The sequence below is a fragment of the Hylaeus volcanicus genome, chromosome 4 (assembly GCF_026283585.1).
Source record: "Hylaeus volcanicus isolate JK05 chromosome 4, UHH_iyHylVolc1.0_haploid, whole genome shotgun sequence".
Lineage (NCBI taxonomy): Eukaryota > Metazoa > Arthropoda > Insecta > Hymenoptera > Colletidae > Hylaeus > Hylaeus volcanicus.
In genome coordinates, this window is record NC_071979.1 from 23,760,015 (window position 1) to 23,783,853 (window position 23,839).

The 23,839-nt window shown below is 44.1% G+C and overlaps 1 protein-coding gene across 6 annotated transcripts in view; it reads right to left on the bottom strand.

Moving 5' to 3' along the window:
* Positions 1 to 6,052: 6,052 nt before the first annotated feature.
* LOC128875471 (MICOS complex subunit Mic60) overlaps positions 6,053 to 23,839 on the bottom strand; it is a 42,593-nt gene continuing 24,806 nt past the window's right edge. For 5 of the 6 annotated variants that reach the window (XM_054121091.1, XM_054121089.1, XM_054121090.1 and 2 more), the window contains 4 exons: positions 22,135 to 22,293; positions 17,498 to 17,601; positions 17,176 to 17,363; positions 8,505 to 8,977 (listed from right to left, as the gene is read on the bottom strand). In XM_054121091.1, the coding sequence (XP_053977066.1) occupies positions 8,767 to 8,977; positions 17,176 to 17,363; positions 17,498 to 17,601; positions 22,135 to 22,293 (662 nt within the window). In that variant the 3' untranslated portion in view covers positions 8,505 to 8,766. Of the gene's footprint in view, positions 8,166 to 8,504; positions 8,978 to 17,175; positions 17,364 to 17,497; positions 17,602 to 22,134; positions 22,294 to 23,839 lie in introns of those variants that run through there. The other variant, XM_054121087.1, reaches the window with a different exon arrangement.

Sequence of the window (23,839 nt, forward strand, 5' to 3'; positions counted from 1 at the left end):
ACACGCCCCCTTCGTCTCTACGCACCGCCCACAGACTTTTTGTAAGAGGGGCGTGTTCGTAGAAGCAGGCTCGAGCAGATTTCGTGGGATCCCGGCAGTGTTACGTTATTTATTTTAGAATTTGTACGCTCTGTTGTCACAAACGATCTCACAGAGCGTACCGATTCTTTAATAAGTGTCGTCAACAATTAACAACCTCCGTGAAACGGCACCGAAGAATACCAACGATGGACGTGGACGAATTGTTGCGACAACAAGGAATTTCGAATAAAGAAATAAAAAGGAATTCCAGATACATACACTTCCCCTGCTTACTCGCTATAAATGTTATTTATGATACATTTATTTTTACCCAGGTTCTTTCTGCTCGGGCGAAACGCCAAAGAACTTTGACTACTTGGCTCTCTTGTAAGTAAATTTACGTCGAAGTAGTTGCAACAAAAGCTTTTCTGGTTAAACTCCGTGGAGAATTTGCCAGGCAGTCAGAATTCCCTTGTCTTCGCGCATGTATTGCCATTAGTTAAGGTCGATTCAGACTATACGACGCGTACCGGCACCGACACGACAAAACGTTAAAACACGCGTTTTAATGGAACTATTCACACTATTCCCGTTGACGGAACGTTCAGGTCGGTGTCTGTTGAGTGTGAATGGTTCCATTGAAACGCGTGTTTTAACGTTTTGTCGTGTCGGTGCCGGTACGTGTCGTTGCCGATCCATGTCGTATAGTCTGAATCGACCTTTCAGCGGCAGTAGCAGCTTCTTCAGTAGCTACCAAACGAAGATTAATCGGCAAAACGATCAGACATGGTCGCTTCCGCCGCGAAGAATTTCCGCTCGGAACAACTAAAATTACAGCTCCTCTCATCCCTAAAGAGCGTTCCGAGCGAATCGAGTCTTGAGGCCACCGAAGGAGACGACTCTCCCAACGGAGTCCTCTCATCCCTACAAACGAGATCCTCCTGGAATTTTAATCACTTAACAACGAACTTTCTTCTCTTCCCGGCTGTTCGCGTATTCGAACCAGAGTTCTATGATCGTTTCCTAAGGGGAACGATTGGGAGAGTTGAGCGAGAATACTAGAACATGGTTGAATGGTGAAATGGTTCGTTTACTTCACGTGGAACTTTTTCCTTCTTGATTATTCCGCTTGTTTTCAAGTGACAGTGGAACAAGAATAACATTTAATATAAAATATGTAGAATGATTTTATTTTATATAGTAGATTAAAGTATAGGAAACTAAGAACTAATTAAACGAAACTATTTCGTAAAACGCGACTCTTCAACTGAAACAACTAAAATAGCTCCGGTCGCGACTCGACCTCGACTGGTTCGCTCACAAAATCTGCCCGTTTGGCCGAAACATCCCTTCTTAAAGGCATTTTCCCACCACGCAAACTGTCTTCGGCCACGTACACGACCAAATATGGTCATGTTTTGCAGTCGCCTATTCGCACCCCCTTTTCTCGAGAGAACCGTCGCTGGGCCTGGGGTTGTCATTGGTTTTCCACCGAGTCAAGGCTAACGGTTTTTCCGACCTGCCAGTCACTTTCTCCTTCTCGTTCTCGCGATACTACAAATATCGTTCCTCCCACTGCGAATCGCGTCGGCACGACCACGCCTATTGTGGGCGGAGCGAACACTTGAGGGCGTGGTCCAGTTTATTTATTTATCGTAATATTTAGATCCCCTGATCAGTGTCTACCCTTCCGGAACTTGCGTTTACCAAAACCGACAGAATAGCGATGAAATTTTCATATCACCCTTGTTTCGATCATCAAACAATTCTCTTCACCCTTCATCGGTCTTTCGACACTTCTTCAAAGGCGTTTCTACACCTACGCTGCTAAGAATAATTTCATTAGCCTCGCATCAAAATTAGAACAGAGAAGCGCCCCGTCTTCCGATGCTATCCCGACAGATCTAACGTCGTGGGAGTGATAATCGCATCATTGTCTCCATTTACCCAGCGTTTTCGTCACGGGTCAACGACGATTCTACCGGGGGATCGAAACTGACGTGCAATAAATATGCTAATGGCGCGTCGGAATTGCGTATCGCCCGTTCGTAACGAAAGGAGAAGGGTGAAGAAGGGCCGAGAAATCCACGAAGAGCTTTTTGTACTTGTAAACAATGGTATGTGTTTACAACTTTTACATCGATGTTAGTTTCAATAAGACAACATCATTTCGCGGGCATAGAAAGTCGTGAATTTGTTCGACCACGCCTCCGCGTCTTCTCTCTTCGCTCCGCCCACAGAGATCGAAGTGGGAGATGATCTGGGCGTGGTATAGAAGTGGGCGGGGCCATTCTATCGTGGTTTACGTCGAAAAGCTTAGCTCCTGCTATAATAAATATTTCTCAACTTTTTTTTTTTATCAGCATAGATACACGTCTTACAAGTTTCAATAGCGAAAAACCAATTCATTCAATTTACCAAAATCTCGTCAGATCAACGAAACGAGTATCTGGATCGCTAAAATTTCAGCATCACTCGCGATCCTCGAGGAAGAACTCGTGGAGGAAGTACGTTCACCCTGGAATGCATCGCACGGAATGACCCCTTTCTGGCTGCGAATCGGAAATTCCGCAAGGTCCATTTCGGAGCCAGTCGCTGGTCGTCCAATAATTATCCACCTACGGAGTATCCGTCGGTTGGAATTCGCCTCAAGCCGAAATTACCAGGCTATTATTTTGATTTGTCTTCCCTTGGCACGGTGGGGCAACGCCTCTACCGTGTTGAAACGCCCCTTCTCGTTTCCCTCCAATGGGCTTGTAGAAGAAGATCGCTTGAATTTTACAAGGTTCGATGCTTTCTTAAATTGTAATTATTCTAGGAAATTTTTACTCTTTTTTTTTTTTTAAAGGAATTTCTAAGTTTTTTGAAAAGATGCCGGCCGAGATTCATTAATTTACGAATGAATGATGAAAAATGATCAGAAAGTAATCACCGGACAAATCTGTTTGCGATACCGATATAACGGGTAGCCAGGAAGTTCGGATTACGACACGAGGATCGGCGTTAATTAACGTCGATGCGTCGTTAACGGGTATCGAACCAGATCCGAGTCCTTGATCCAGCGACCATTATCAGGGGCGAGGGGACGGCTGTTATAAACGTCAATGGAATTGTTCCGACGTAGAAGTGGCTTTTCGCGCGAGATCGAAGCGATTGGTAACGGTGCGACGGTTAAATCCGCATTGAACTCGGTCGTTACAAGCGCAGCCATTACCGTAAACACGTGGCTGCCAAATTGATTTTAAATCACCGCGGTCAACCCCACCCACCCCCGACCGCTTCAAACGCGCCCGTTGTCGAATATGACGTTAGATTAGGTCGTTTCGACGATCGTTTTTCGCATCGGAGCGAGGGAGCCTACGAGCCCGAATTTTATTCGACGGACGCGCAGAGTGCTCCGAAATATTCCGAATGGTTCCACTCTCCCTTTCTCGACAATTTATAGATGGAATTTCGTTCGAATATTTCAACAAGGTTTCAATTGCGCCCCGAGCCAAATCAGATTTCCCTCGTCCTTCTTATCTAATCTAGTCCAGGCTGCATCGCTGGGCGGCGTTTGTTTTATTGATGCATAAAACCCAGCGGCAGTCTTCTCCTTGAGCGGCCGTGAAAAATTGCGCTGTCTTGGGGCGGATTTTCGGTGCAAGCTTATCTCTGCTCGGGAATCGCCACGACCTCGTTTTCTTTGTTGCTCGCATCACGCTTGATTAACTTGCTTTATCTCGTTTCTCGCGGGACGGAGCCAAACCCCCTTTCGATTTATTCGAAAAATCGCAAGCATTATACTGCCCTTCGTCGCCCTTACCACTTTCTATTACCGGCTGCTGTTATTTATTCGTGCCGGTCTATCAAAACAAGTCGAGTCGAAGTACGTCGCTTCGCAAACGAAATATTATCGAAAGGATAGATTCGCTGGACTAGGAATCAAGACGAAGGCCAAACAAAAATGCAATTTCCAGGCGTTAGGATGACACCGAGATCGATCTTCGTTACCTCGTTAATCTTCGTTCCACTTGATTATTATTTCCTGCAACACGCACTGCTAACGCCTTCATCTTGAATCGTCTCTTGACTCTTCTACACTCGTACCATTTACTCTCTTATTATATATATTTAATTTAGAACGGATAACTTGACTTCAACAATGACCTAGATTTTTTTCGATGAAAATATTCGGTATTTGAGATATTTATATATAATTATGGGATATTTCGATATATATATATAATATGTTAAAATTTAAATTAAAAATCGCAGAGTACAATTAGAAAATAAAATAAGTAATTCGTAGCTGTCTGAAGCACATGCTCGATTATTGAAAATAATATAAATTGATCCACAGCCAATTTAAATAATTGGCGACAAACATTTTGCGAGCAAATTAGGTCGCAAAATGAAACGACACCATGGAATTGCGACGAAACGGTTTATTATCGGCGCGACGATAATAAGAGTGTTCGTCGCGGACCGCGTGCAAGCTTCCGCTGTCGCGAAATTGAATTATTTCCTGTGGAGTACCATTAACGTCGTTAATGAGCGGCAATCGTCGACGCCAGGCGTCCCCGGGCGATCCGTCGACGGCCATCGATCGCGATTTAACGCCGACCCCGGACCCTGCTCGACGCCTCATTGGAAAAAAGAAAGGTAAAAGCAGCTCGTGGATCGAAGGATTCGGAGCTACGTTAATGGCACTTCGGGTACGATGATCGAAAGAACAAGAAATCCCAGCGAAGAAGTTCGGACGAGCGTTCACTCGATGGCCTCGAGTTGTGCTTTGTCACGTTATCGCTGCTTTCTAAGGATTCCTTGCCCGAGGAGTTTCAGATCTTTTTAATTGGCGAAAGCTGAAAGCAAAGTCGGGCCCTTTGATAACCACGGGACGAAGGATGGTAAAAACCAGGGAAGAGAACATTGCAAGGTGGAATATTTAATTTAAACAAAAAATAGAAAGCAGGAAAGTTTTGATAACTCGATCCTCGGAGCAGTGAAGAAACCTTATCCACCAGGAAATCTTCATTACCAACTCCGGGGTGCAAGGTTCAACCGATTCAAGGTTGCAGCCCTCGAACATGAAAACAAAAACTCGCATCGAAGAGACTCTCCTTCAGCTTCAAAACTCTCGGCTACGCTCAAAGGTACCACGACGCTTCAGCGTTAAGTGGAGGACACACGGGAACGTCGTCAACATTTTCTTTTCAATTTCTCTCTTTACGTGCCGGGGCTACTCTCTGCAGTACACGGTAAACAAGCTCCGCAGCGTGTGCTTAGACAAACCTGGGGGGAAAAAAGGATCAACAATGCAAGTCATTTTTTTCAACGACTCTCGTCGACGCATGCAGCGCGAAAGTTGAAGACAGGCTTGGAAAATGTCAATGTTGTTAGTTAAGGGTTGAACCTGCGCCAGGGAGTCGAAGGATCGAGGAATGGCCTTCCTTAAAGTATTGGGTTGTCCGGAAAGTCCATGTCGATTTTTGGTAGGTGGCACAGGTCTGAATATATCGAAGTGGTTGAAAACGAATAACATGCATACATCCCTTAAAAGGTGGAAAGGTTGTGGAACAAAATGGCATCTATGTAATTTAATAAATATATATATTAAAATTCAAACGTGTTTTTGAATATGTTTCTTCGAAACTGCCACGAACTTTCTGGACAACCTAATACAAAGAATAGTAAAATCTTATTTATAATTCAATAATAAGTAGAAAAAGTGTACACCAATGGTCAGACAAGTGGATTTTGAATATGTTTCTTAGAAATTGGCACGAACTTTCTGGACAACCTAATAGAATGGATGCATAGGGAATCGCTGGTTGAGGGTGGATTGTATTCATGGGAGAATTTAAAGGTCGTTCCTGAGAGGAAATGTGAATCGCATTGGATTAGACGTTTCAGTAATCCTACATGAGACTACAAGCCTTCGCTGTCCGGGTTCTGCATGGAATACAAGTGCCTGATTATGAGAGGGCAAGTGGAACGGTACCAGTGATTAATCAGACAAGCGCTAATTGCCGATCGAACAACACAAGGGTAACTTAAACAGGGAAAGAATGTATTCATGGGAAGAATGAAAGAACAGTTTTAGAACAGATTGTAAGTCGTGCCAGACTTGGCGAGATCTCTGACCAAGTGAATGGTAGCGTCAGATTCTCCTTACCCCAGGACTTACATTTTTGTATTTATTATTGTTTTCGATATTTCTGTATATTGTCCCTCATTAACAAAGCACATAACCGTGACGCGGTACAATACTAAATAGCAACATGTGTAAATAATCATTACCCCATCCAATACGCCCCTGTCGCGGACACTGTGTGGTCCTATGATTTTCTTCCTAATTGAAACAGGCTGTAGAGGGCCTCGAAGCGATTTTAAACTCTGATACATTTCCATTAACCGATTCCACAGTCCGTCGCCTTTATATAGGTCACCGTGCTATCGATACATAAAGATCGGCTCCTCGAAACTTGGAATAAAACTTATTCCTACGAACGTGATAGTATGACTCGAGGCCCTCCATCGTTTATCGGTAGGAAATAACTTGCAGCTCCGTTCAGACGGCATCGATGAAACGTTTATTTCTTCATTTCTCTATTGTTTGCTAGCGGACCACAGGCGTGGTCGACTCCGTAAACGAGCCGATAGTCGCCCGTCTCCCGACGCCACGTTCGTCACGAACGATCCAGACGATCCAAAAGCAACGACAACTCGCTTCGGACCGATAGAACAGACTTAAAATAGAAAGACGACGTTTTTTGTTTTGTTCGGATCGCCTCGAAAATTAGGGGCGCCAGCGATCGCGACGAAGGGTACGAAATTTACAGCTTTCGCGGAACATTCGTCGTGGTTTGTTTTCGTCGATGTCTCTGTCGAAATCTCCGCGCGAAACCGAGACACTCTCTGCAAATTATATCCTCTGCGAAGATACTGTACGAGTCGAGGATAGTAATAGGAGACGTCCACGATCCGAATGGATGCGGCTATTCGTTAGGATTCGCCAAGCTCGTGAACTTTTTTTTTTCAAAGTGTCTCCCAGCTTAAACGGGGCCACGCGTGGGTCCCAGGTGCCGATGCTCGCTCACGGATTAAGTTCGAAGAATGCAACGCTTAACGAATTAAGGTAGAATCGAACGTTGAAATTTGTTGCAGCATAAAGGCTTAGAGGCATTCGCCAGAGACAGCGAGAAAATTCTTGATCGTTGCGATCGTCGATGTTCTCTCAACAATCAAAGCAACATTTGTTTCGATTATTCCCACTCCGTGCAATCTCAGCTGAACTTTAACGAACCAATACGAGTCTTCGTTTTCGATAAGGTAGACTTTGAAAATGCGTTGTAGCGCATTTTCGACAGTGGTTCTCCATCAACAGCGCTACGGGCCAACGTAACTGAACACTTTGTTGGTAATTGAACACAGATACAATACAAGGGATTCGAATACTCAAATCGACTTCGACTAATGGCAAATATATCATCGACAGTCCTTTTGCCATTAACGCGAACCAAAGAGTAAGATGCAAACTTCCAGCGACTAGAATCGCACCTTTGCAAACAGAATTTGAAAGACTCGAGATCTATAGGAAAAATACTTCTCGTTGAGAACCACCGACCTCTACTGGACCCGATCTTCCAACTGGCTTCCCTCGAAAACGAAGACCCCGAAGGAAAAACGTCATCCCGCACTTTCGACGTATTTTGCCTCAAGGATTCCGCCCCGTTCACGAATTTTTCACGAATCACCCCGCAGCCTATATTTTGCCGCCATAACTCTCTCCTTCCCTCCATCTGTCATCTGGACTCGACTGCCTCTCGAAGTTCACACACAAGCGCGTTCGAGAACATCGAGGATCGAAATCGGCTGCGGAAGAAGGGCTCGAACTTCAATCGTTCGTCTTCCAGATTGCTGCTGCTTTTTTCGTTCTCTATCTCTTTTATCTTTGTCTACCAGGAGGAAATATTGTCCATTGCGCAAGGGCTGTTTCCACGTTTTTTTTTTTCGTTCACGTTTCTCCCCTCCTCCTCGTCGGCGGTGTGTTCGTGGGCGTCTGTGTGTCTGTTCCGTGTCCCCCTCGGTGCTTTTGAGTGCGTTGCCTTCCGTGATCTCGATGGACAGCATTTTCGGGCCGAGTTTTACTTCTGCTCCGGCTGAAACAGTCCGAATCACAACGAAATGCACGTGACCGAACGTTCTACGGTTTTTTTTTTTTACTTTTTACAGCCCTCTTTCGCTTTTTCGTTTCTCTACCTTGGTACGCTTCGGGAATCTCTACTGTTGCCAGGTTTCGTCGACGCGAGAGAAAAATGAAGAGTTCAGGGAAAGGATGAAGGACGGGTCTGGCGGAGGGTTCATTCGATTGCGTTCATTGTTCACCATCTGTTGCAGAGGTCCGCGACTTGTACGACACAGGTTACGAAGGTTGGATTTTTAAAAGAAAAAAAGAAGTAACAGTCGAGAACGAACGAAATTCATTGAAAACGCAAAGAGTCGATATATTTTTCTATATTTCGCAATTTTTCCCAATCGTTATAAATGGTCCAAAAAAGAAAATAATACAGCTTCGACTACCTGTTCACCGGGGCACGCGTACATCTTTCAATTGTCGTTGAACTTAGGATTCCTTTCGGTTTAAACGTAACTAAATTCACCTGAATATAGAATAATTACAATTTCTCCTAGAACGTCTTTTCCATCACTGTTAGGGGCACGGCGAACGTTCGTTGAAACAGTTTCGCGTTCTTCTCGTTTCTAATTGTTTCGACTGACCTTCGAGTCTCCAGCACCGAGGAACACGAGACCGATCGCGCCGGCGTACGCTAACAAAGTCTCTACAGCCTGCTGGGTCTCTAAGAGGATTCTCGTCTCGTTCATCCAGTCGCTGGCGATCGTCCTCGACGCCCCCTTGAGGAGGTTCATGTACCGAAGGGTCATCTTGAAGTCGCCGCGGTCCAGCCAGTACCTGCAACCAAAAACCAGAATCTGTTCGTTAAGATCCGTCGTCGGAGACCTCGAAAACTTCAGGTTCGGGAAAGGTGACCTTAACGAAAAACCATTCGAGGCTATCGAGGACGACCGATTCATCTATATTAATCCTACAAGCTTCCACGACAAAAATGAGTCTGTAAATTAATCGGAACATCAAAGCAACGAAGTTGCTGCGTTCGAGTTACGGATGCAAGGGATGTTGATAAAATAAAGTCCCGTTGAATTTTATCGAATCGAACCATTCATTTCGTTCTGCGGTTTGGTTTCATCGCCTCATTCCATTTCAATATCAGATTCATCGGGAAATAAAGACGCGGGGAACGAGTCGAGATTGGAATCCAATATTCGATAATCTTGAACGAAAGCACTTTCGGGGGGACGATCATCCAAATTACCTGTCGACCTGCCCCCGTGAAACGAGCTATAAACTAAAAAGTATGCTCGATGCACGCGTTGGATACTGTCCGCGGTCGTTTCCCAACAAATTTCTCATTCTCGAGCCCGTTCCCGCCCCCCGACCGGCTAATGCAACCGGCTGTGTCGTCGATCGTTTCTAGGCAGCCGAAGTTCTCGGACCAATTATCGATTAATTATAGCTCGGACCGTGCCACAAAGAATCTTTATGCGAAATGAGGGGCCCTGTTCTTTTTCACGACGGGTTTATGGGCACCGTTGAAGGGTGATAAATGGATCTAAATGGATCGTCGAGAGGGGTACGCCCTCACAGCTCGCGGGGGGAATCAATTAACGAGGGCGGGGTAAGGATACTTGACTCTTCTTCGCGTTTTCGTTCGTTTTATTTATTCCGTTCTTATATTCATCGTCGAAATCTCTTTGTTATTTTCTTCCCATTTCTCATTTTTAATCGTTTCATTATTTTTCCATGTAACCATATAGCATCTTCTCTCGTATTGTTATTTATTCAATTTTCTGCCGATTTATATTCTTTTCGAGTCGTCAAATAACGGTTGCCTCGTTTCCAAATATTTTTTTCCTCGCAGAGCGCACGTCGAAAAGCGTAACCGACATCGATATATCGTCGTCGGTCACTCGACGGTTTAAGGGGCGGCGGCCACTCGGCGAATTTATCGCTCGGCCAATTAGAACGCGCTTTTATCGCGCAGCTCGTAACTCGAGCAGCAGTTTTTCGCGCGACGCGCGAGCTTGTCTCTCGATCCCTCGAACTATAAATTATCACCACGGGATCCTAAGGACCCAAACGGAGGCGAGACGGGGACGACATCCCGAAAACGACCGACAGGGAGGAAAACACCCGACGTAATATCCGTCACGCGCGGATTGACAAAGAACGCAGTCGTTTGGCGGGCCGTATCCTGCTCCGCAAACCAGCTCTCGTCTCGGCTTATCTCCTCGTTTGTGCTAGCGAAAAATGACGGTCGCCCTCAGCTCTTATACCGGGTGTTCGGAATAAGATATGGCCTCCTTACAACGGTTAACTTGGTCGAGAGATTGGGATAGATTTTTGGAGCTGGAGAATTTTCAACGTAGGAATTATAGGGGGCGGAGTGTTCGAATTTTAATGCGTGAATGGGTTACCCTTGGAGGATATTTTCTGTAAAATTTCTGTTGGAAAATATTGGCCAATGTGCCTTGCTACACTAGATCTAGACTACCTAGATCTAGACTACCTAGATCTAGACTACCTACATCTATTTAGGAATCGAGTCGAGCTTTGGAAAGTTCCGACACGAAAACAGGAAATATGACAGGAAAGCAGACACGTGAGCCTCATTTGAAAAGGTTAACGCGCAGTTTGGTTTAAAGTGATTGGGGTATTCTTCCACGTATTTTGCTCAGGGGTGCACGTTTCAGTGGCTCGGGTCAGCAATTAAGCTGAAACGCGTGTCTGACCACACGCCGTTCTATACTACTTACTCGTATAGAAATTTGCCAATTTCACTGCGAGAGATAATTTAACCGCGTCAAACACAATTACACGCAAGCATAGCAGACGATATAATCGGCGAGTGCTAGGTGCTTATCAACATTTTCGACGAATGCAAAGGCCAATTGGAATATTTGCCTCCGAACGCGACCCTTCGACGTTCAAATGCAACTGATTTGTAATTCGCTTTGTACTTAAAAAAAATCTCCTTTCCCATAAATGTTCTGATTTTAAAATTGAATTAAATTCAACGATCTCGGGGAACACTCATTTTATACTCCTAAAAAGAATTTAGAATCGATTAGGTCTGAGTTAGGTATGGGTTAAATATTCTGATTTGAAAATTGGATTAAATTTAATGATCCCGGAGAACACTGATTTTATTCTCCTAAAAAGAATTTAGAATCGATTAGGTCGAAGTATTTTTCCGTGACACCTTGTATCGGGCAACGCGGTTCTGCCAGAAAGCGACGGGGTCACGATTTGGGGCTCGTCGACGCTTTTGTTTATCGGGCAGCGGGTGTCCACGGATTAGCGTAAAATTGGTTTCGTTCATTATGCACGACGCTGATTAGATTCGTAGGTCGACGCGTCGATGGATCCGAGCCTCGACGGGCGTGTGGGTGTTTGGCTTCGCGGTGAAGTTCCCGTTTGCTGATCGCGTTTCCCTCATCGAGTTTCGACGGTTTTGCGTTTTGTAACGGGGTTTTCGAGGACAGTTTCGCACCTTCCCATTCCACTCTGCGCTAACGAAAATTAGACGCTCGGTTTTACTTTCAGATTTATTTCAGGTGCGAAGCGAATTTTTCTTTTCTAAAATTCTTCAATGCGTAGACGAGAAAAGCTGCTGATTGAATCTATTATTCCCATCTGTCTCTTCTAATTTTCATTTGATATATATAGCAGCGTCTTCGAAACTGTATCGAAAATTGGATTTTTTCAATTGATTCTCGTTTCAGAGGACACATATAAAACAGCACCTCCGACGCCCTAATTACTAATCGATTCGTCGTTGTTGTCGCAAATGGGCCGAATTGGTGTCGTTGGAGAATATTCAAGGAATGTTCACGGCCATTGGGAAGCTATTCGGGAAAGTATTGCAAGAGGTTCGCAATAAAAGGGACGTTTTAAAACTTTCCCGAAGGATGCTTCAAGTTCCCCGTGAAAAACATTTGTATTTCGAAGCACTTCTCGAGAATTTGTCTCGACTTCCACTTCTCGTTCGCGAAAGTTACACAATATCGGCCGCTCGAAACAGAGAGAAGAGTAAAAGACAGCGGTAGACACCGTACTATTCGTGCTTTAAACGTTTTAGTTACAGCCTCGTTTCAAACGTAGCGAAAATTAAACGCAATTAAATCGGCGAACTACGAACCGAACATTCACAAGTCGCGTAATATCGAAGTGAAAAATCTCTTATCGTTTGTTCGACGTAAGCTATGTAGAATTTTTATAAAAATAACGCTTTTAAAGCGAACCAACCACTTTATTCTTTAATCTAGATTATTTTTGGAGAATATAAATCGCGTCTAAGGTTAATTTTTTCCATCCCCAAGTGTACCATGTTACTTTCTGAAACAACCTGTATGAAGTGTACGCAGCTTTAGAGATCTCGTAGGTCTAACGAGCGCGAAAATTCTCGCGAACGCTCGAACGGTCGTCAAACCGTCGAAATCCACCCTGACGAAGCTTCTTCGCGACTTCGGCGGGAGTTTTCTCAGCGATGGAATTTTCCACCAGCCTCCACGAAAATAAACCAGAAACCGGGGTCAAAAAATTCCAGCGGCTATTCAGAGTCCCCTCTGCGGCTGTTAAACTTTCATTCCCGTGGAAAGCGTGGTTTTTTTCGCGGCGCGACGCCAGGCGTCCCGCGTACGTGCTCGTGCCACCGAACACGTATACCGCCGTGCATAAATATCAGGACACCTGGTATTACGAAAGAAAATGTGCTTGACGCAAACTCCATGGAGAACAAAATATACCAACCATTTTCAAACAGACGCTATTTATCGAGGAGGGTTACTATGATCCCTAAAAGTACTTTGAATTGCCGTGCGGTTTGCACGAACGCTTTCAAGTATGTCTCGCGAAATTTGTACCGAAAGGTACTGCGAAATATCTAAATCACAAGTCGGACTATTCCGACTCTTTCCACGCCTTCGCTCTACCATAAAATGACTCTGAAATTTATTTTTCTTTTCTATAAATTTTAAATTTAAAACACTTCTACAGAGTGATTCTAATGATTGCCTCGCGGTGCCCTAGATTTACGTATCTTTCTTTTCTGTATCCTGATTGTTACGAACGGGGGTGTACGAGAGCGTAGGCACGCGTGCCAATCGCGCGCTAGCGAACAAACATACCGCGAGTGTGTCCATGTGCGAGAGAGGTGCAAAAGCCACGGAGAATCCTGAATTTTTTAACCGAAAGCGCACTGCGGTTTGCACAGCGTCAGCGGATCATGGGTGCGAGCGAGCCGTCTACGTGACGACCGGAAACCCTCCTACAATATTACGGTTTAATATTTAACGGGGATGCGCGCCCCATTCGGGACACCACTTTTTATCAACGCCCAATCTGCGCGAGGCTGACGCAACGCTGGCTTCTGGGACGGTCCAAGTGTTACACGACGTTCGATGTTAAACAGAGAAGGTGAAACAAATTTTTTTTTTTTTAAATAAATTGACGCTGACTCTGAGTCATGGTATCGTGTCAATTCTTTGGAAGATGACTCGGCGAGTGGGCCAATACGTTAAACATTGATACAGGGGACTTTTGTAATCCGCATTGGTCTTATTTCTTTATTGCAACAATGTTTCGCGTTATAGTCACCAGAAATATAAGAATAGTTCAATGGGAAACCTCGAACCAACGTAAAACAAAAAAAAAAAAAAATTAAAGAGCAGACGGAAGAGCGACAAAGAAAAAAAAATTTGTGCACTCGGTAATAAAACCGCTAATGTAGTAGCTCCATACAATTAACCATAACTTTCGCGCAAATGAAAGTTTCACGATACAATTTAGCAAACGTGCAGTGAAATTTGTGCACGCTCGAATAATACCCGAGTCCCTGATAAGTACATATTTAAACAAATTTCCCCGGAAGCTTCGTGTCTCGAAATGATAACAAAAAAAAAAAAAAAAAAAAAAGAGCGCGGTATAGCGAATAATCACTCGGCATAAGAGGCATTAAAAACGCAAGTGTACGCAGAATAAAATACGGGATTTACCGGGCTGGTGTTTGCCGAGTTTACCGGGTGCGTGTTGGCTCTCTAAAAAGCGAACAAACAAAATATGGCATGCATAAAGAAGTAGATGGATAAACCGCGGCTGGAAATATCCATATCATAGATACGGGGTGCGGTGGCGGTGTGTGTGGGGGGGCAAAAAAGTTGAATTTGCGTTGGACTTATTATCTTAACAAGTACGCGTGTGAGGGGATGGGGGGATAAAACGAAAAAACGAAATAAATAAACACAAAAAGAGCGGGGCAAATATGGCAGTTTCGTATGCAAAGCGGCGCAGTTTTCAGGAGACGAATTCGCGATATTTGCATCTGGCGCATTGCCGTAAAAAAAACTGGAGCGAATCGGAGAAATTATACGCGCGATATCGCGAAAATAATTGGCCGATACGGGATCCCGAAGATAAGAGAACACGGGAGAAGAACAGGGAATTAATGTTAAGAGTAGCGTTTGGGACTTGGGTCTTCCCGCTCAGATGGGAGAAGGGTTTAAAGGTCGGAGAAAAGTGGAAGGATGCTTTGAGGTGGTACTCTGATTTTTTTTTTTTTTTTTTTACCGGTTTCGTGGCAATTCTCACGATTCTTTTTGCCCCTCAGGGACTGTAGCTATGCTTGATTGCAGCTGCAGTACGGGTTTAGGCTCTAGGTGAGCCTAAGTGCAGATGCAAAGTAACGCAAGGCAAGAATTAAACGAATGCGAAGAACGAATAAATGTAAGCCTGGTACATCAGGTGTTGCAGTAGAGTTGTACGACTTCGCGCTCTCGTAAGTAAAGCTCTATAATTTAAGTGGGAAAGGGGTTTAAACGGGCAAGCGTTCAGCGAATGCCCCAACTGCGTCGCAGCAGTAACGGATTATGGGCGACTCTTATTAACGACCTTCGCGTGACGGGATCGTGATTATTCTCCATCGCAAAGTCTACGTGTCAGGCGACCGATGCTGATTGAATCGCGTGCGCGTGCTATGTTTGCTAATTAGTGCGCCTCGAGGGGGAACTAAAAGGAAAGGATGCGAGCAAGGAAATTAATTTTCCTGGCTCGAAGGGATATTTTCTCGTGGCTTGTTTGTCGACAATCGCGCGATTGTTCTTTTTTACGGAGAGGTGCGAGATTCGATGACGGCAATTGTCTTGGGTTCTTTGTTCAACGACACCTTCGTTCCTTTGATGATTCTTTGACGATTCCATCCGCGGCGTTTTTCAAGCTTTTCAGAAGGTTTCGTCAGTTGTAGTTTTATCATCTAGCTTTAACGGAGACTAGGATGACGGAATGATATCGATGCGGTTGTCTATTTAAGGCATCCATGCTCGTGTCACGGATCGTTGGTCAACAACCACAGATTCCTATCGGCTAGCTGTGATCGATGAAAAAGTTTAGCGGGGTGTGTTTCCAGATTATAGCTCATGCAAAGAGGAATTCAATGGCCTAGTTTCGTGGACATTTCACCGCCTCCGTTTGACCCTAGGAACGCTAGCGAGTTACACATCCAAACACTGCGAGATGGATGCGTAACGATAAACTAGCAGATGGAATTCGTACTACTTTTTGGAAAGGAATGATTCATTCGCGAAATTTCTAAACTACTCCTACAAAATCATTTTCTTGTACTCTTCGCTGTGAAATTAGTATTCGTTTGTAGTTAATATTAGGTTGTCCAGAAAGTTCGTGCCAATTTTTAAGAAAACTTCAAACGCACGTTTGAATTCTAATATACATTTATTTATATGTATATTTATTGAATTACATAGGTACCATTTTGTTCCACAACCTTTCATCTTTTAAGGATATGTACATATATATTATTTGTTTTCAGCCATTTCGATATATTCAGATCTGCACCACCTATAAAAAATCGGCATGGACTTTCCGGACAACTCAATATTTACAGACTCATGAAGAGATCAGAGAACCAGCTCCAACACTCTTGGTGTCAAAGGACACCCCAAGGTGATCTCAAGGTCGATCAATTCAACCTACAGACTCCTGAATAGGACCCAGAAACAACACCAGGGTCCTCGACACTCAACAAAGTTCTACACTCAACAAAGACTCGAGGTCACCCCAAGGTCAGTGAATTGGTTTTAGCATCAGCAACGCAACCGAAACATTGCACCGAGAACAGTCGAGCCACGACTTCCATTTCACTCCCAGGAACATTGTCAGACCGCCGTTAAAATTCGCTACTTCCTGGAAGCTTTTAAATTTACGTTCAATGCCCCCCGGGAGAGCGTTAGCCTTTTCTTTTTTTCTTGCCCGGTAATTTTTTTGCTGCGCGACGAAACACGCCCACCCCCGCGGCAATATCAGCATTAAGGCTCGTTTGCACGAGACTTCCTGCAACGTCACACCGTGGTCACGACATTAAATGCATGTACACGGGGTAAATTAGAGGTCTCCATAGGCGTCCCGTACCTCCTCGCGGTTATTCACCGCTGAAAATTTTGGCCCTTTCGCGACGTTAAGCGGCGCGAATATTCCTCGAGATAATTTTTAAATTGTGGCAAATATTCAGCGAATGGCGCCAGCGTTTTTCGAGCACGGGAAGGGCTAACATCGCGGCATTGAAAACAGAGTTAAAAGCGGGGGGACGTTAGAAGCGGACGTTGTATTAAAGAATAAACGGGAGGACAATGTTTTGCCGGCTAAATTAAATTTTATTCTTATAATGAAAAAATCCAATGGTAATTCCACTCGATGCGAACACCATTACAGGCTCGAAAATTGAACGCGAATCAAGCCATTTATAAATCGGAAATTCGAATAAAAACGCAACAGCGTTATGGGTATGAAAATTGAATAAAAGCAGCCAGAGCAAGGGATATGGAAAATTGATTAATACTTTCGGAAACGTGAGAGTGTAAAAATGCGGCGGCGGTGAAAAGTATGGAATCGAACGGGGAACCGACGTAATGGCAGGTTTGAAAATTTAACGAGAAATAGCGGGAAGGCGAAATGCTTTTTCAAAGGTCCAAAGTGGTCGACGCGTTTGAAATGTTTGGTTGTATCGACTGGAATTGTCTTACCTGGCTCGATGAAGTATGTCGTACGTGTTGAGGCACTGGGTGTCGATAGGCTTGTCCTCGAGCTCGCTCTGAGGAATGGTAGTGGCGCTTTTGATCATCAGAAAGTTTTGAAGATAGCTAAGGAAGTAGACAGGCAAGGCTGCTCCCTGCTCAGGAACCAAGGCCAATCGTTTCGCCACTTCTTCCACCTGGAAGCATCATGGAAGAATTTCATTTTAGAGGTTTCAGAACCTAGAATCTATTTTTCGCGTTATCTTCAGTGGAAACAAAATAATTGGCAACATTTCTGAAAACTGGACGAGATTGGCCAACGTGATGTTACCTTGAGGAACCTCGCGCGAAGAACGTCCTCGGGGAAAACTCCTCTCTTAGCAGCCTCCTCAGGAATGCCTCGAATGGCTGCGAGCACCAGAGGATCTTCCTTGGCTGCAAGAAGAAATATAAAAAACGAATTAGTGAAATTTCCATGTTCAACATCTCTGTAGCAACGGAAGATAATCGACGCGATGTTAAAATGTTCAACAGTATACAGAAACAAAAAAGTATGTCGAAAGTTCCCTTGCCAATCATTCCTCGCAGGGCTTGACGGTTAATTTTTGTAAATATGTTCTAGCCTGTAATTAATATAAATTAACGCGCGGAGAATAAAGAGCGGCGTTCAAATTTTAACGAACCGATATTTCGGGACGCAAAATTGATTAACATGGAACAATAACGGCGCCTCGCCCCTCCCCTCGAACAAATTGCGTTACACCAGATGCTGTTACGTCGGTGGAATACATTACTTTGCCATTTTGCGAGTAAACGTGTAGCTGCAAAACGTGATAAATGATCGCAGGTATTTTAAATACTTTTCAGGGGGTTGTCGTCTATGGAATTTACACATTTGCACAACTGACGTGTACGTACCGCGATTAGGGATTGCGGGCTGCTCTGTGCAAATGAAATCCTATGCGAGGAAGCGGTGCAAATTTTATTTCGGGTGTAGACATCTTTGGACTGATTTTATTCAACTATTCTTAGTGTATTTATAGAATTAACAAAGGAAAAAGATTATTTTCTGAAGCGCACCGACGTAGTATGATTATTTTATATGATTATTTAGAAATTGAATTGTTGTTCTCTACGTCGAGTTCAACTCACGACTAATCTTTCTTTCTACCTATAAGAAATAGCTAGTTTGTCAAAGGCAAGCGGAATGTACCTATGCCAGGTCAGACAATGGCAAGTAGATTGTACCCGTATGCAACCAGGCAGGGTAGATGGAACGTAATCTGCGTTATGGTCAGACTTCGTAACTTTACCTAGCTGATATATATCACTCAATTACGCTTTCTTTTCGTAAACAAAATAATTCGTTCGTTAGAAAAGTGAACAACCATCGGATTCCAGCTAGAATTATTCTCAAAGGGCGATAGTTATCGTCACGTTAACCTTCCGTAGCCTTTCGGCGAGAGTTTAACTCGAAAAATATCGCGAGGATCCACCTTCCGAGTTTCCGTTGGCACGTAGAATCGCTTTTTCCCGGATCGCGGCGCTCGCTGCGGGACAATCTGCATTTATCGCGTTGTTGAGGAGGCTCCCATAGTGGTTCGGGGTGAAAAATGACTAACAACGTCGAGAATCGTTTTAATTCCGCGCGGAAAGAGGGACACAGACGCGGAACGGGGTTGGTTCCGGGAGGGCCGGAGGGATGGAAACCCGTCCAAAGATTTACGACTTAATCGCTGGACGAGCTAGCATAAAGGCTTCGCCAGGCATTTCGAGGACTGCACTCCCCTGTCAGGTGCATTAATTATGCAGCTGCACGCCGAGTTAATAGCGAAAAGTGTCCGTAAATTACTCGTCGAACGCTCGCCTTCTTTTTTTTCCTCTTTCTCTCTCGCCTCCGCGTGTTTCCTCTCTTTTTTTTTTTGGAACATTTTTTTTTTCCGTTGCACCCTTTCGAGAGTTCAAACGCCCGCAATATTTGTCGCTCGAGCGCTCGCTGGAAATATTTTACGGAGCACCCTCGACGCACTCGAACCACGGGGCGAGATTTTGCCCGTTCGATGGGAAGGCGCGCAACGGGTATTTGTGCGAATCGTTTTGTTTTGAAAATATCGAAATGTATACTAGGCGCAGAATCAACTGTGAAACTTGATCGAGCGATAATGAATATTACATCGATTTGCAAGGACAAATTGAATCCTGAAATGTACACTCGTCGTTTGTATTTTTATTTACTTTTACTGCTGCATTCTGATATTCCGTGAACAACTGGGGGACTTGAATTCTGTAATTAATATTTACTATTTATATTTATCGTACAACAGAGCAGGTTTCGTCAATATTTTCCAGGACGTCGCAGGATCTTTATTTCGTTCTTCGTAGAAACCCTTAATAAAAACAATCGAGGTTCGTCGGCGGATGAATTATGAAGAGAATATTCGGGCTTATTGGAAATTACCGAGAAATTACGGCCGATAATTGCGAACAAATTGCCAGGCCGACTTCTCGGAAATCGCGTCGGATTAAAAGATCCAGAAGAGTTACTGTGGCCATTTCCGCTGGAATTATTCATCGTTATTAGATCCAACTGTTCGGAAATAAATTGGCCGCGCGATTAAAGGAGATTAAGATCGAGTCGGTCCAAGTTAAACAGACCTCGAGGATATTATTGTTTCTCTTAGGGAATGCAAGACGAGTGGGATGGCAAACACTGCGAAACTCGACGAGCCTCCGCTCGTTTCCGACCGCGGTTTATTTATCTCGCGGCAATATTTCGCCCCCGGTACCGAATTACCAGATATTAAAATTCCCGTATCGTCGCCATCCAGAATTTACGCGAATTGAAATCGTCATAAATCCGACAATGACCCAGGCGCATCTCTGACCTCGCCACGAATCGCCATTATCGTTCGTCTCGATGAAAAATCGGGAAAATTTCAACCCTTCATTTTCATAGAATTATTTTTGATGGGTGAATCAACTAATTTTGCACCCTAGGAGTGACTGCGGTAGACAGGTAAAGATTCTCTTGTATTTTAGAAGGTTGCTGCCTCGCAATAGACTCCGGTATTGTTCGATAATAATTACCTTATATTTTCCATTCGAACGTGAGGAATTACATAGCAATCTGAGATAAACAGATTTTCTATCTAGAATCGCGATGCCTAGCTAAGGTCAACGTCAAGTAGAATATACCAACACCTGGTCAAACGGCGGCAAGTAGATTGTGTCAACTAGGGAACGTCGAACGCTAAATCTCGAAACGTACGTGTAAGAAATTTTTATGAGGATACGAACCAACACGCCTCGTTCGTCTCTAGAATGGCGTATTTCATTTTACGGTCAAGCACTATCGTTTCGCGCGGTAAGAAGATTTATGCGGTTTTTATCATCGAAAGAAAAACGCGTAAATCTAGGGTACGCGTGTCCCGTACGGTGGCGCAAACGCGATGAATATTCGGGGGTAGTAATGTCGCCATTACGCCGCGAAAACTCATTAACTGGTGGCCCCTGGTCGGAATGAATTAAACAGTTCTCGGGCACCCAGGAAGCGGAAAAACGATTCCGACGTTAACTCGCTGATTGCCCGGCGCGTCCTGCGGCCCCGAGGGGGGAACCGAAATAGATCAATCGTCTGTTTTTTTGGCGTTTAGAGCCTCCGAGTTCCGGGGTTTACAAATGTTTCCACCGCCGCGGCTGCGACAAAATCGAATCCTCGCTCAAGGTCCCTTTGGCGCAAATGTTACGCACGGTCCGGGAGCACTGTGCGTGGTTTCGAACCAATTCTTTGAAAAAATATTTTCGTTCCACCGTGACGGCGGAAAATTTAGAATTGTTCGAATTGTTCGAATTGTTCGAATTGTTCGAATTGTTATTCGATGATGGAAATATGAGACATATGGATGTATGTATACATACGGAGCGAAACGAATGGAACGAAATATAAATCGTATATTTTTCGGAGTGTGTATTTTTAGAGCTGAACGTCTCTTCGGGAATATTTATTACTAATGCGTGTTTCGATCAACTATGTTTTTATATCTCTTCGGTAGTAATATATTTAATCAGATAGCAAAAAGGAGTCGATTGCAACACAAAGCTGTTAATTTTTTAAGAGTGCGTTGAGAGTGAAAAATTAATACATTTATTTCTTATTATTGTTCCTATCAGAAAGGCAAGCTTTTTTTTGAGGGGGAAAAAAAACAAAAGAAAACTGGCCTGAAAGATCCAAAGGACGGTTCACAGCATTATTCCTGTTCATTCGCTAAACATTCATACAATTCATCGCGCACCTATAGCGCTCGTGCATTCGAAGCTTTTGTGTCCAATGAACCATCGAACATTTTAGCGTTCTAGCCGGGCGGAAGTCCGATACCGATACTTCCGCGTTTGCGAGTTTAATCCTTCCAAAGATTGGCATTGTATCGCGACAGAACGGAGGGGGACGGGAGCGAGATTATAGAGAGGTCACCACAAATTCGATACTTCCACTCTCTGGTGTGACTCGTAAACGTGACAATATTAATATCAGTTAATAATAATCCGCGGTCATGTTACCGAACGGATCAGAAAATTCGTTCTATTAATTGCACGGCAACACGTTTTACGCGTGAATGGTAACGATGCAACTGAATCTAATTAGACACTCCGTTAAACCCATAGAAGGGCATATTAAATCGGATCAAGAATTTGTAAATGTAGATTACAGATTATTATAAATGTTGTAGATCTCTGAATTTGATTTACACGTCGTCGATTAAACGTGTTAAATGAATTCCGGTAACGATCAAGTAATTTATCGCGCTTATTAAAATGTATTTTAAGCCGTCTGAGGATGTCTGAACGTGTTAAGCAAAAAGGGAAAACTGTAAAAGGGAAAACGTTGAAATTTAACGAGGAATTATAGCGACCGGCTCCAAAGCGAATCGAGATATTTTAATACAAAACGAAGAAAAATGAATTACTCACGTGCTGCCTTGGTGACTGCCTTGATTTCCGGTTCCAGGGGCCTTATGGCCTTATTCAAGCTTGCGCCAGGAGGCGCGGACTTGACAGCTCGAGCTAGAGCTTGGCAGGCTGACCACAGAATCTGGGCATTCGATGCTCCCCTTTCTTCCTCCATACGAGCTGCAACAACGAAAAGAAGAGCTATTAACGGAGGGGAATGTCGAGTCAAAATTTATATTGCGCTTTCAAGGGAACGGAACTAAAAAAATATGCAATGTTTTCCAGCAATCTCGCGAACGAGATCGAGTCTCACAGCGATCGGGGATACCAAGATCGATGATTTTCCGTTTCTCTCGAGATTTCGGACCTTCGCTCCGAGTGGCGCGGGAGAACCTTCGACAGCGAAGGGAGAGCTGACGCTTTGGAAAGGTGTTGTAGGCCACGCGGAACGCGACAAGGGGCGCCAAGGGGGTGGCACTTTGCGAACGAGGTTACTTCGCGAAAGTTATCCGGATTGACGTGTATAATAAATCACCAGGGCGAGAGCACTTGATCCAGATAGATCTCGTTTTTCTCGCGAGCGACATTAACGACAGGCTTGACCGGGGAACACCTTGCGGGGTTAGTCGATTCACAGTTCATCAATTACAAATTGCACCGGGGCGAAACGTGTTTGCCAGGCGTCTAATTAAACTTCGATTACCGTCGACGAGTCGCGGTCACTCCCCGTGACCGGAAGTAGGAGAATGCTCCGAGCTTTGGGACAATAAAATGTTGTTCGTTCGCCTCTACCATCTTGGGAAACGGATCGTTGAGAGAATCTTGCTTCGGGAAATTTTTCTGTACAGTCCCCGATGCTACAAATTTTAACCAGAAAGAAACTTGTAGTTTCAAAAATGTTACTCGATTCAAATGGCGTCCTTCCTCGTTAATTTAATGACCACGCTGAGTAAATTAATCGAGATATACGCGTTTCGTTGGGCGGATAAAATTAATGGTCCAAAATACGGTGGGCGGCAAGTTTCGTAAGTAGAAATTTTGTTTATTAATTACTTTGGTAATTAGCAATCGCGTCGGCGATGAAACTGCACGCTGGGACGTTAATCAAACCGGCATGTCGTTGATCGATCAATCGAATTCTCGCGCATACTTTACACGGTGTTTGTGGAACTCTGAGTCCGCCAAAGAAATTCGAGCTTTTCTTGTGCTTCTCCTAAGGATGATTATTCCCCTTAATTATTGTCATGAAGACAATTCACGTTAATAATATCCTCGATTTTAGGCTTTCCCTTCATTGAATCGTTTCTAAAATTTAGAAGAAAAGTGGCAACGAATTCTACAGTCAAAAATAATTTATAGCCCGATGTAATGCGATTGTTCCTTTCACGAAAAAAAAAAAAAAAAGTTATAAAGCAACGAACTCCGACACCCTATAATTCTAAAAAAAAGAGCACACTAAAGCCCAAGGTCACAAAAATTTAATGTCAGATCCTTCTTTCTTCGGGCCACTTCCAACGATGCAATCGATTATAAGGAAACAGGAAAAAGCTACCGGAATCAATCGCGCAGGACGGCCGATAACGAAATGATGTTCATCGTCGAGGTGGCTATACTTCGCTCGGTGAAATAACCGCAGAACGAACCGAAACTCGAGTAATGCGTGGACGGAAATCGGAGTCAGAGAGAGAGAGAGAGAGAGAGAGAGAGAGAGAGAGAGAGAGAGAGA